The sequence below is a fragment of the Gadus chalcogrammus genome, chromosome 1 (genome assembly GCF_026213295.1).
Source record: "Gadus chalcogrammus isolate NIFS_2021 chromosome 1, NIFS_Gcha_1.0, whole genome shotgun sequence".
Classification (NCBI taxonomy): Eukaryota; Metazoa; Chordata; class Actinopteri; order Gadiformes; family Gadidae; genus Gadus; species Gadus chalcogrammus.
The window spans coordinates 5,961,762-5,974,611 of NC_079412.1; the positions used below are offsets into that span (position 1 = coordinate 5,961,762).

Genomic DNA, 12,850 nt, shown 5'->3' on the forward strand with positions numbered 1-12,850 from the left:
TATTTAAAAACACATGATTCTCACCATGCTGAACATTGTAGATGAGAGCCTGAAGTTCAGGATTGTACTCTGCCTTGAGCTTTAGAGCATCCAGAATCATGTGGTTGTGGGACGAGCCAATCATATCGGTCTGTCTGAGCTGGCCCTCCAGCAGTCTGATCTGAGCCTCCTTCTGGGCCACCTGTAAACCCTGCACACAAAAACACTTACTAAATAGTGGATTAACAACCTAGTATTGATTGTTGCCAAACGTATAACTGTATTATAAATGGCAGAAATGTATTGGTGCTGTGTTTAATATGAAGACCAGAATTCACTAGTAATGACTAACGCCAACTCTCATGCATTAGCTGAATGTCTGAAAACCATCATCTTCCTAGATAGTGGGGTTCTTGGGGTTCACATGCTACACTGTTTCTCCTTGTCTTATCGTTTATTTCTATACTTTCATCATTCGAAAATGCCACCACTAGGTGGCACCCTTGGTTTACTTTAACTGCAAACAATTTCGCTTTTGTCCTCATCCACCAAAGAACACGGGCCAAGAAATCAACATATCATCGCCTGCTTGACAATAACATTTGATATTACTGTGTTCAGATCACTGAGACACACTCAACCTCCTATTTGACTCATGACGATCCACTGATGCCTCCTGATAACACGGTCTATGGGCGTGCCCTGCGGCCCCCTACCTTGTCGATGGAGGCCTTGAGGAAGTGGTCCAGGAGGTGTCTGGCCTCCGACAGGGAGCAGGAGCTGATGACCACCGAGGTGTCCACGGAGTCCAGCTCATCCTGACGGCAGGAGGACGTGGGGATGTCAGCGTCTACTTTCCCTTCTGTCTTGACTTGTATTTTTAATACCCATGTGAATAGCAAGCATGAGTCTGTGTGTGCTTGATAGTGAGGATGTTTCTTTGCCCACGTCTATGCATTTTAAAATGTATTGTTTCCAATTGACCATGGTTATTTGTGCATGTTTATGCTTAAGTAAATCAATATATGGGCTCTTACCATCAAATAATGCGCTGAAAACCCTCCCATAGCTGTGCTGTTTAATAAGCTGTGTGTGTGTGTGCGTGTGTGTGTGTGTGTGTGTGTGTGTGTGTGTGTGTGTGTGCACATGCGCGTATTTGTGCATGCGTGCGTGCCTTTGTCTCTCACCTTGGTCTCCTCTATCTGCACTATGGTGGCCTGGCAGTCGGACAGGCTGTCGTTGATGTAGTCTATGTTGGCGTTCAGGACCTCGATCTCTTCGTTCATCTCCAGGATGATCCGGTCCTCGCCCTCCGGCCCCTCCCCCTCCGCCATCAGCACCTCCCTCTTGTGGAGCTGAGCCTCCTGCTGGGCGGACAGCTCCTCCCGCTTCTGACTCATACACACACACACACACGCGCACACACACACACACACGCGCGCACGCACGCACGCACGCACGCACGCACGCACGCACGCACGCACGCACGCACACACACACACGCACACATGCACACACACACGAACACACACACACACGCACGCGCACACACACACACACACACGCACACGCACACATGCACACACACACAAACACACATGCACGCACACACAAACACACCCACACACACACGCACACACACACACACACGCACACACACACACGCACACGCACACGCACACGCAAGCACACACGCACGCACGCACACGAATACACGCAAGCGCACACACATACACATGCACGCGCATGAGCACACGCGCGCGAGGTCAGGCGAACAGCATCAGTGTCACTCTTTACAATAAGGGCTCTATGTTTTGCTCTATAAGGGATGACGAGATAAGCTAATCAGCTCGAGGTGAATGGAAAAATATGGCAACTGTTTTTGTTTCCATGTAAACAACACTGAAAGATTTGCTCTCTTTCCTTATCATGCTTGTTTCTAATAGCAACAATTACAAAGAAATAAAACTGAATTAGAAACTCAAGGACAAAACAGCCTCACTATTTAAAAGGTCATGACTAAAGTTAAAGTTTCAGTTTTGACACGTTCCTTATAGAACAAAAATGGATACAGGGGCCATTTAAATCCCCACCAGATTCTCAAAACAACTCTGAATCAGTCCCGATGTTAACAGCATACCAGTAACCCACGCCAGTAAATGTCAGACGAAGGTCATCATCCCTGCCAGTAACATTGTTTAAAAGCGGCTGCTGACTTCCCTAACATTAAACACGCCACAGACCACTTCCTCATCGCTCCACTGCCAGGCAAACTGTGGGGTCATCTGGGACCCAGTGGTCCTACTGTGTTACAGCACAACCTCTGGTCCAGTGGTCCTACTGTGTTACAGCAGAACCTCTGGTCCAGTGGTCCTACTGTGTTACAGCACAACCTCTGGTCCAGTGGTCCTACTGTGTTACAGCAGAACCTCTGGTCCAGTGGTCCTACCGTGTTACAGCAGAACCTCTGGTCCAGTGGTCCTACCGTGTTACAGCAGAACCTCTGGTCCAGTGGTCCTACTGTGTTACAGCACAACCTCTGGTCCAGTGGTCCTACTGTGTTACAGCAGAACCTCTGGTCCAGTAGGCCTATACGACTTGTTTCCTGTTTCGTTGCGGAGGTCAATCTACCTAAAAAACGAATTTGTGCGAGTTGTTTAAGGCTCCAGAAGGAGCTTTGACAGTTAACAAGTGCTGAGTTTGTGTTCGCCAATCACGCTCATACAGATCCTCCATCTCAAGCCACATGATTGGTCAAAACAAATATGACGTGAAATTAAGTGAACTGCCTGTTCACCCAGATCTGAGCTCGTCTAACATCAGGCTTTAGATGATTAATCAGAAGTATGATTTGTGAGATTAGCTAAAGCTAAATTAACTAACAGTAACCTCTAGCCTCTTCTCTGTCCAACTGTCAGGGTGGGGTCAGGGGTCACTACCTTGATAAGGCGGTCCATGTCGGCCTCCACGTTGGCGATGGTCATGCGCTGCATGACGATGTCCATGATGCGTCGCTCCAGCGTCTGCCACTTCTGGCGAGCCGTCTTGGCTAGGCTGCCCCCCCGCATGCCCGCCGTCACCACGCCAACGCCAAACGCCTTCCTCTGGATCTTCTTCCTGACCCTAGAGGGTGAGAGAGGGAGACAGGAGAAGGAAGAAGAAGATGAAAAACGTAAGGAGAAACCTTGCGGTAACAATTATATTAGCAGAAATGTGAAGACTGACAATGAAAGATTGAGCTGCTTTAAATGAAGAACCTGTTTGTTAATCTTATCATTTATTTTAACTGCAAAATGATGAAATGATGAAAATGGTGAATCTTAGAAAGGAACCAAATCTTATATGCCATTCCCTAAATTTCATTTAAATAAAAAAACAATCAAAACTAGAGTCAACTGCTCAACCCGCTACCCCTGTACGCAGTATGCCTTGCTCAACCCAGGTTCAACCCCTCCCGGTGGTCTGATGTCGTCATGCCCTCTCCTCCAGCCCACTCTCCTGTCCCTCTTCACCGTCTGGCCCATCGAAGCCCCTTCACATGTAACAAAAGGACCAACACACAACCAGAGCTCACCCGGGGCCGCTGCGGCCGCCCTCCAGGCTGCCCTCGCTCTCCGCCTGGTAGCCGTGGGTGTGGAGCTTGCTGTTCCACTGGCGCACCATGCCGATCACCGTGCGGCCCGACTCGGGCTCCGAGCTGCTGGCCGTGGTGCTGGCCGACAGCTCGGCTCCGGAGTCCGGCGGTGGGGGAGGGGGCGGGGGGAGCAGAGGCTGGCCCCAGCGCGACACGCGTCCCGCCACGCGCTCCGACATGGGCTTGGCCAGCCGTCGCAGCGCCGTCACCTCCTGGGTCTTCCTGCGCAGCACAAGCTCCTGCTGCCGCTTCTGGGACTCCAGAGACCGGATCTGGTACTGGGGGGGGGGGGGAGACATGGCGAGTTTATTGACACAGCATCCTTCAAACACAAGGCTGTCCATACTGCAGCGTCACAGCGGAAGGGGCCACATTTTAATAATTACAATTACCTTAACTTTTCATTAAGGGGAGCCAGTGGTTGTACAGCTTATTGAACAGCAGGTTCACTGACATATCATTACACCATAGTCAAATGCAATTAGCATGTTCCGTGTTTCCATAGAATGCTAACTAACATTGCAAGACTGCTTGCTGAAGTTGAGCTAAATGAAGTAGCATCATAATGACTCTGAACCCCATGTCCTTCCACATCTGTATTAAGTTCAGATATGGGGGTTCAGATAGTGGACAAAGGGGACCGACAGAGAGATCATATATCCGCCAGACCTCTTGGCGTCGCTGTTCCTTCTTCAGCTGAGCAATCTCCCGGTTCCTCTTGGCCTCCACAATCCTCCTCCTCTGCTGCTCCTCCTTCATCTGCTTCATGAGTGTCACCTGCAGACGGACACAATGCATGTCTAGTAGTGATCCACCGATTTCTTTTTTGCCATGATTTACAGACAGTTCAATAAATGTTATTTTTTTTTAAATTGAGACATTCTAACATTCGTTATCATCATTGTGTCATTTTTATGATGTAAATTGAGGGAGGCTGTGCCTGGAAATCCAGACCAACATCTAGAAAACTGTAGGGTCTGGCAACGAGTAATGAAAATGGCCCAGCAACGCTTTTGGCCAGCATATATTGATACATCAATGTGATTGATTAATGTTCTGGGCTAGGGGAGCAAGAGTATATTGCTCGTTCCCAGAGTGACTCGCTGAGCAAATTCAAATTGTGCTCCGTCGAGAACTCTGGATTTCTAGGGTACTATCGGCTCCAGATATCGGCTGAAGAAAATCTGCATCGGCTTATCAGTTATCGGCTAAGGCTGATGAAAAATAATCGGTATCGGCCCTAAAAAATCCATATCGGTCGATCCCTAATGTCTAGCTCCCTATAACTCCCACATATCAAATCACTACTAAACGCTAATGCCTAACTTCCATGGACCATCCATGTTTTCATCCCCTTGATTAACCAACAGCGTGGATGCAATGATATCTAAAATTGCAAATCTCAGGAGTTAAATCTTCTGAGTTGCTCGTTGTTTTAACTGTAGTATCAGTTTACCCCGCCCAGCTAGCGTTTAGATTCAAGATGGCCGCTATAGGTACAGCTTCCCCCATTCAGCTAGTGTCTAGATCCAAGATGGCCGCTATAGGTACAGCTTCTCCCCAAAAATAGCGTTTAGAACCAAAATGGCCACTACAGGTACAGTTTGCATCGACCAGCTAGCATTTAGAAACAATATGGCCGCTACAGGTACAGTTTCCATCGACCAGCTAGCAATTAGAACCAAGATGGCCACTACAGGTGTAGTTTCCATCTACCAGCTAGCATTTAGAACCTAGATGGCCACTATAGGTACACTTTTCCCCCGTGCAGCTAGCGTTTAGATCCAAGATGGCTGCTATAGCTAGTTTCGGTTGGCAGTTGGCGGTGCTCATGGGCTTACCTTGGCTTTCTTCATGTCATTCACCTCCACCTGGAGCTTCTTGAGTTCCCGCTCGTACCGCCCCTGGTTCTTGAGGAGACGGCCATGCTCCTTCTGTGCCGCCTGCAGCTTCAGTAGGTCTCGGTTCATCTCCTTCAGGCGCTTCTCATAATCCTGCTTGACGCGACACGCCTTCTCCTCAGTGAAGTTCTCCATGGACACTAAGAGTCGGGGGAGGAGGGAACCGGAACAGTTTCACGTTATTGACAGTCGAGTACTACATTTTCGTGATGCCATAGTGTGTGGTGACTCATTATGGCTCTGCTTTCCCACTTCAACTGTATGCCTGAGATACTGTTGTGTGCTTTGTTTTAATTGAATGCCGTTTTAGATGCTTGTAATACATATCATATGATCCCACAGCCCCCCCACCCAGATCCAGGAGTATGATGACGGTCGGGACTATCATGTGTTCTGTGTGAGACATACTGGATTCAGTATTCTTCCATCCGATCTGGTTCTACATGATCTTATTCTTCCTTGACCTATTTTTGGATTACATATCCCATGATTCCCTCCCCCCCACTGACTGAGGTTCTAGAGGACACGGCCCCTCTCCTACTCACTGAGGTTCTAGAGGACGCGGTCCCTCTCCTACTCACTGAGGTTCTGGAGGTCCCTCTCCTACTCACTGAGGTTCTGGAGGTCCCTCTCCTAATCACTGAGGTTCTAGAGGTCCCTCTCCTACTCACTGAGGTTCTGGAGGTCCCTCTCCTACTCACTGAGGTTCTGGAGGTCCCTCTCCTACTCACTGAGGTTCTGGAGGTCCCTCTCCTACTCACTGAGGTTCTGGAGGTCCCTCTCCTACTCACTGAGGTTCTGGAGGACGCGGTCCCTCTCCAGCTGCGTGTCTCTGATCTTGTTCTGCAGCAGGATTAGCTTCTCCTCGTACTGGAGCTTCAGCTGCAGCAGCCGCCGCTGGCTGTTCTCCAGCTCGTCGATCAGCTTCTGCTTGATCTCGATCTCACAGGTCAGGTCGGCCAGGTCGGCCTGGTAGTTAGCTGGGGGTCACAGATCAAAGGTCAGATGATTGGAAAGCGGTAAGCGACTGTTGAGGGTCGCTGGGTTTACATGAGAAAACTGGAGTCGCAGTAAAACCCAATGGATCAATGCGGATGTTTAACTGGTGTCAATTGTATAAGTTACAATACATTTTGGCAATGTTTGAATAAAACTAAACTGGAAGCTAAATTGACTTCTGGAAGGAAATATTGAAATTCTATAATTGAACAACTTAATTCTAATTCGGACTAACTGATACAGGTATGTTAATCGATATTGTATAACTAGTTATTAATGCTTATTTACCTTTTTCATCAGAGTCAGACTCTGAATCCACCAGACTCTCATCGCTGTCAAACTCTTCATCTCTACCCTCCTCTTCATCCTCATCTTCGTCATTACCACTCTCCTCCTGCAAGGGAGACATGATGTCCTACACACACACACACACACACACACACACACACACACACACACACACACACACACACGCACAAATACCCATGTTATGTGTGTGGTGACCGGTTTTAACAATGATCTTAAAGGCCGGTTACTATAGAGTATGCTAGGCTACCTCAGCATAGTTGTCATCCGAATCAACCTCTCCATTCTGTCCATTCTCTCCATCACGTCCGTTGTTCTGTCCGTTCTGTTCGTTCTCTCCGTTCTCGTAGGAATGCAGCTTCACTCTTTTCTTCAAACCTTTCTCCAGATCCGGACTGAAGAAGAGATTCACTCGGGTTAAAATGCCAATGTTGACTTAATGATCACAATTCATGTTTGTTCATTTAGTCTTCATCATACTCATTAAATACTCATTTCTGAGTATTTAACGGTCAGTTTTGATGAAGCAAGGACGTATCCAAGAAACCACGTACCCCTACCAGGCTCCGCCCCCTCTGGTCCCTACGTCCACCAGGACCCCCTCCCCCTCTAGTCCACCAGGACCCCCTCCCCCTCTAGTCCACCAGGACCCCCTCCCCCTCTAGTCCACCAGGACGTCCTCCCACCTCGTCCTCCTCTGTCCTCCCCCCCTCCCAAGTCCCCACCTCGTCCTTCTCCCCCTCCGCACCTCCCCCTACCCCCTCCTCCTCCTCCTCCTCCCCCTCTCCCCCCTCCCCCTCCCTCCTCCCTCCCCCCTCCCTCCTCCTCCTCCCCCTCCCATCTCGTCCTCCTCCCCCTCTCCCCCCTCCCCCTCCCTCCTCCCTCCCCCTCCCTCCTCCTCCCCTTCCCCCTCCCTCCTCCCTCCTCCCTCCTCCCACCTCCCCCTCCTCCCCCTCTCCCCCCTCCCCCTCCCTCCTCCCTCCCCCCTCCCCCCTCCCTCCTCCCTCCTCCCACCTCGTCCTCCTCCCCCTCTCCCCCCTCCCCCTCCCTCCTCCCTCCCCCTCCCTCCTCCTCCCCTTCCCCCTCCCTCCTCCTCCTCCTCTCCCTCCCCCTCCCACCTCGTCCTCCTCTGCCGCCTCTCCTTCTTCTTCAGCCGCTCGATGTCCAACTTGGCCCGCCGGATCACGTCCGTCATCTCCGCCTCCATGGACCGGGGGGCGGGGGAGGAGCCAGGTGGGTGCCCGGGGGCGGGGCTTAATGAGGAGGAGGTGAAGGGCGAGCGCGAGGACAGCCGGGCCGCCTGCCGCCGCAGAGATTCGTTCATGGCCTCGCTCTCCAGGAGCTTGGACCTGCGGGTGGAGGTGTGGGGGGGGAAGAAGTTAGATAATGTTTAACAGGGAACAATGTTGTGAGATTGTGAGGAGAGTGCTTAAAGTGCTGCTAGCGCTCCTTATTGAGGTGATTTTTTCGACTACGACAATTTGCACATGCATAACACATCTTTTTGAATCAGGCGCTGAATCAGAGGCACTGCCATCTCAACAGAAGCCCCTCCTCACCTGAGCTCCTCCACCTCTCTGATGTAGTTCTGGATCAGAGAGCTGATCTCCTGGGTGCCCTCGCCTGAGAACCACAGAGGATCAAATATTCATCACACAGACATCTCAGTAAGTTTCCTATGATAAAAGCGTCATACCAAACACAATAAGTAGGGCATTGAGGGACACAAATGTATCACAACAGCTCATAGAACTGACTCTAAATGGTAAGTGAAACCCTGTTTTAGATGGAGAACTGCAGGCAAGGTTCAGGTTTTAAAATAAACTCACACAATGGCTTCCAGAGGAGAAAGAGACAAAGATCACGTCACAAACACAGAGTTTCTCAATAAAAAGCTAACACTCTGGAAAAGTGTTTTCAGCCGGAAGTAGCAGACCCCTTGTATCTACCAAAGAATGGAGAATAGAGAATCTACCAAATTTAACAAACTCAGAGTAAAGAATTACACAGAAATGTTTGCACCACTTTGTGGGACCCAAACTAAACTGTTTTAACTGATTAAATAGATGTTGTTAACTTATGTTGAGCACATTACTTTATGCATCATGAACCATTGACTGAGGCAGCAGATGTGTCGTGGTTAATCATCTTGCTCAAAGACGCCTACAGGGACTCAACTGGAGAACCCAGCCTTCCGTGACATGCGCTTCATAGCTTTTTGGTTCCTACGCCGTGACGGACGCACCAGACTTGGTGAGCAGGGTGCTGATCTGATTGGCCAGCATGTGGGTGACGCGCGTGTTGAGGTGGTCGATGGTCTCCTGCATGGCCTTGACGCGGAGACGCAGCGAGTCGCTCTCCCGCCGCAGCAGGACGTTCTCCTGGTGGAGGTCGCTGAAGCCCTCCGAGCCCTCCTCGGACGCCACGCGTTTCCCCTGGGGGGGGGGGGGAGAGTCACTCATCACGGTCTGGAGAGGCCTTCACGAGGCTCGGGCTGTCTCCAAAGGTAACGGGCTCCTCCCTGCTCCTTATAGATGACATCTATATGAAATCTGCTTTTTGCATAAAAGTTTCCAATGAATTAATTATGAGTAGTTGGGAGCGTTGAACATTAGCTCTCCTGATACACGCTTTGATAGACGCCCATCAACGAAAAAAAAATACTTTTTAACCGTTTTAGTTTAAAGGTTTTCACTGCAACACAACACAAACAATGGATTTCTTTTCTTCCAAATTCCTCTCTCTCTCTCCTGCTCTAAACTCCTCCTCACCAAGTAAAACCAGACTATCATTCTGCTTGTTCAATAAAGCCAATGATCGAAGGGAACCACAGATCACTCAAGCGCAGTGCAAACATGCTAACGTTTCACTGTTCTCTCATCTCCATCACGGCCGGCCCTAATGTTTGTTTCACTTAAGCAAATGGAGGCATTGATCAATATGTCTGTCTCTCTGCAGTGTCATTGTTTTTTTATTTCCTGGTACGACTCAATGCTCCTGTTCCCGATCTTCTCCCCTGCCTCGTTGCTCTCTGTCATTTCCACCCACCAGTTTGGTTTCACATTGTTTGTGCCTTTACACTCTATTTCCCTCTTTCCTAATCAGTTTTTATCTTTGGTCTCTCTCTCTTAGACCAAATTATTTGAATTTCCCTGAAGGAGCATTCCCAAGGGATCAATAAAGAGTCTCTCTCTCTCTCTCTCTCTCTCTCTCTCTCTCTCTCTCTCTCTCTCTCTCTCTCTCTCTCTCTCTCTCTCTCTCTCTCTCTCTCTCTCTCTCTCTCTCTCTCTCTCTCTCTCTCTCTCTCTCTCTCTCTCTCACCGCTTTATACTCCATCAGCTCCAGCTGCAGACGGGCGATCTCAGCCCGCAGGGCGCTGATCTGCTGGCTGGTCTTGTCCTGGTTCACCACCACCTTGTTCTTGATGTTGCGCGCCCGGTTAGCGTACTTCAGCGTGTTCAGGGTCTCCATGAAGTCCCTGTCTGACGGACTCACGCACGCGATCATCACCGTCCGACTGGAGAGGGGGGAAGAGAGAGATAGCGAGAAAGAGAGAGAGAGAAGATGTGAGTATGTATACTGGTTTGGCAGGTTGGTGTGTGTGTAAGGTCTGTAATTTCTTGACAATGAAATGAGTAACTAATAAACAAAAACAAAATTCATAAAAATCGCAGTTAAGTGTCAGTTGGTACTTATCCCAAGACAATAAGGCTATATCCAAGTGTCACATCTCTGTGTACCTTAATCATATCATAAAAAATAAAAAAACATAATTGCTCAATTTTTTAGCAACCGGTTTAAAGTGTGAGTGAGTGAGTGAGTGAGTGAGTGAGTGAGTGAGTGAGTGAGTGAGTGAGTGAGTGAGTGAGTGAGTGAGTGAGTGAGTGAGTGAGTGAGTGAGTGAGTGAGTGAGTGAGTGAGTGAGTGAGTGAGTGAGTGAGTGAGTGAGTGAGTGAGTGAGTGAGAGGACCTGTTCCCTCCCAGTGAGTCCTGCAGCAGGCGGGTGAGCTTGGAGTCTCGGTATGGGACATGACCTCCTTTCTTAGTCTGGTCTCCTAGAGCACTGATCACATTCCCGAGAGCCAGCTACACACACACACACACACACACACACACACACACACACACACACACACACACACACACACACACACACACACACACACACACACACACACACACACACACACACACACACACAGAGACCCACACAAACACACAAAAGGACACACACAAAAAACACACACACACACACACACACACACACACACACACACACACACACACACACACACACACACACACACACACACACATTTCAAACATCAGTATAACCTCTTTATTAATTGATGTAGTTATTTTTTAGCTTTGTCTTTCTCTACAATTTATTCATATTGATAAAAATCCACACTTAAAACCCCCCATGTCCATGATAGGTTCATCAAGATCATTCCCTAACGGATGAGTGATGGATCATGACGTAGTCGACATGTTGACTGCGACACTTTACGTCTTGATGGCTCTAACTCCGCAGGGGCCGAGGCCAGCTCCTGGACAGAGCTGGAAGCTAGCGCTGAAGCGTGAACATGAGGCTGAATGCAGATGAACCCACACAGAGAGACACACACACTCGTCCCCGCGTGCCTCACCAGTCCACAGTTGATAGAGATCCCCTCCCGGGCCCTCTCCCCAGTGGCCCCGGTGCGCTTCAGCCTCTCAGAACCGGCCAGGTCCACAAAGTGGAACTTGGCCATGAGGGTCTCGTACTCTGGCTGACTCATGGTCCCCCCGGAGACCAGGCCGTTCAGCTCCCCGCTCAGCTCCCCCCCGTTCTCCTGGACGACAAAGAGAGACCAGGAAGAGGCCATTAGTATTCAGAACCATTGAGTTTGAGGTTGATGAATCTTGATGAAAGTAATTAACTATTGATATCGTAATATCATTATATTATCTTCAATCACAATCAAAAAGCTAGAGGAGGAAAGGGCAGAGGAAAATACATGACATCACATTATTGTACATTGAACAAAGACTAGGAAAACACTAGAAAATCCTCTTCTTTTTTTTCAGGAATCTGATGGTATAAGAATGGCTTGTGCGTAACAATACAAAATCGGACTTTCTTTCCCACAACATTTCTCAATCACAACACCTGTAGGTCCTTCTCCTCCACCCTCGTCTCCCACACTACTCTCCCCACTCCCTCTCCCCCCCTGAACCTCACCAGGTGGGCCGGCTGGCAGACCCTCATCTGGCAGAGGTGGATGGTGAAGATGGCGTGCGAGCGGGAGCTCTGGGCGTTCATCTGCGTGCTGGCCGTGGTGCGTGAGAGAGCCCCCAGCTTCAGGCATTGCAGCATCTGCAGCACACAACACTTCACACATGAGGCCCGCCTCATAACATATGGACACATGACGTATGGGCGAAGATACATTCATTCATTACACGGGTCTTCTCAATGCCGTGGAACGCTCCGTTCACTTGCATGGGCCCTTCACAACTTCCGGCGGTGAATTATATTTGATAATTCACCGTTGCTAAGTAGAATTGACCGCTGTCAAGGAAAACAAAGGATTTTTTTGCCTCTAATGACGTCTTTGGTATCACTCCGCAAGTAGTCCGGTAACTTTTCAACCCCAGCGTCTTTGGTTTGCTAAGCAACGTCAACGTCTTTGGCGGACTATTTCTCTTCTCATTGTAAAAAGACACACCATGTGAAGATATTTTTTAGTTTTGGCAAGTAGCCGTGTGATAAGCGGGATAATGTATAGAATATATCGCCGGTCATTATCGAAAATAAGACCCTTCAGGGCGAAGCAAGACACCTCCGCTGCACGTTGGTGTACTGTTCGCCCTGTTGGGGCTTATTTTCCCTATGATGACCGGCGTTCTATACAATATCCCTTACATATTTCAATATTCATTATCTATATATATATAGGACACAATTTATGTATTTATGATACATGGAAGACAACATATGAATATATTATATATGTGATACAACATATTTATATATGATACATGGGAA

General features: G+C 49.0%; 1 protein-coding gene across 5 annotated transcripts in view; it reads right to left on the reverse strand.

Moving 5' to 3' along the window:
* kif21b (kinesin family member 21B) overlaps nucleotides 1-12,850 on the reverse strand; it is a 63,987-nt gene that overhangs the window by 26,803 nt on the left and 24,334 nt on the right. For all 5 annotated transcript variants that reach the window (XM_056582125.1, XM_056582293.1, XM_056582210.1 and 2 more), the window contains 17 exons: nucleotides 12,044-12,178; nucleotides 11,469-11,654; nucleotides 10,790-10,905; nucleotides 10,141-10,336; nucleotides 9,065-9,254; nucleotides 8,379-8,442; nucleotides 7,938-8,168; nucleotides 7,070-7,214; nucleotides 6,802-6,928; nucleotides 6,306-6,494; nucleotides 5,455-5,654; nucleotides 4,283-4,390; nucleotides 3,554-3,891; nucleotides 2,919-3,102; nucleotides 1,167-1,370; nucleotides 696-797; nucleotides 25-190 (listed from right to left, as the gene is read on the reverse strand). In XM_056582125.1, coding sequence (XP_056438100.1) covers nucleotides 25-190; nucleotides 696-797; nucleotides 1,167-1,370; nucleotides 2,919-3,102; nucleotides 3,554-3,891; nucleotides 4,283-4,390; nucleotides 5,455-5,654; nucleotides 6,306-6,494; nucleotides 6,802-6,928; nucleotides 7,070-7,214; nucleotides 7,938-8,168; nucleotides 8,379-8,442; nucleotides 9,065-9,254; nucleotides 10,141-10,336; nucleotides 10,790-10,905; nucleotides 11,469-11,654; nucleotides 12,044-12,178 — 2,881 coding nt within the window. The remainder of the gene's footprint in view (nucleotides 1-24; nucleotides 191-695; nucleotides 798-1,166; nucleotides 1,371-2,918; nucleotides 3,103-3,553; nucleotides 3,892-4,282; nucleotides 4,391-5,454; nucleotides 5,655-6,305; nucleotides 6,495-6,801; nucleotides 6,929-7,069; nucleotides 7,215-7,937; nucleotides 8,169-8,378; nucleotides 8,443-9,064; nucleotides 9,255-10,140; nucleotides 10,337-10,789; nucleotides 10,906-11,468; nucleotides 11,655-12,043; nucleotides 12,179-12,850) is intronic.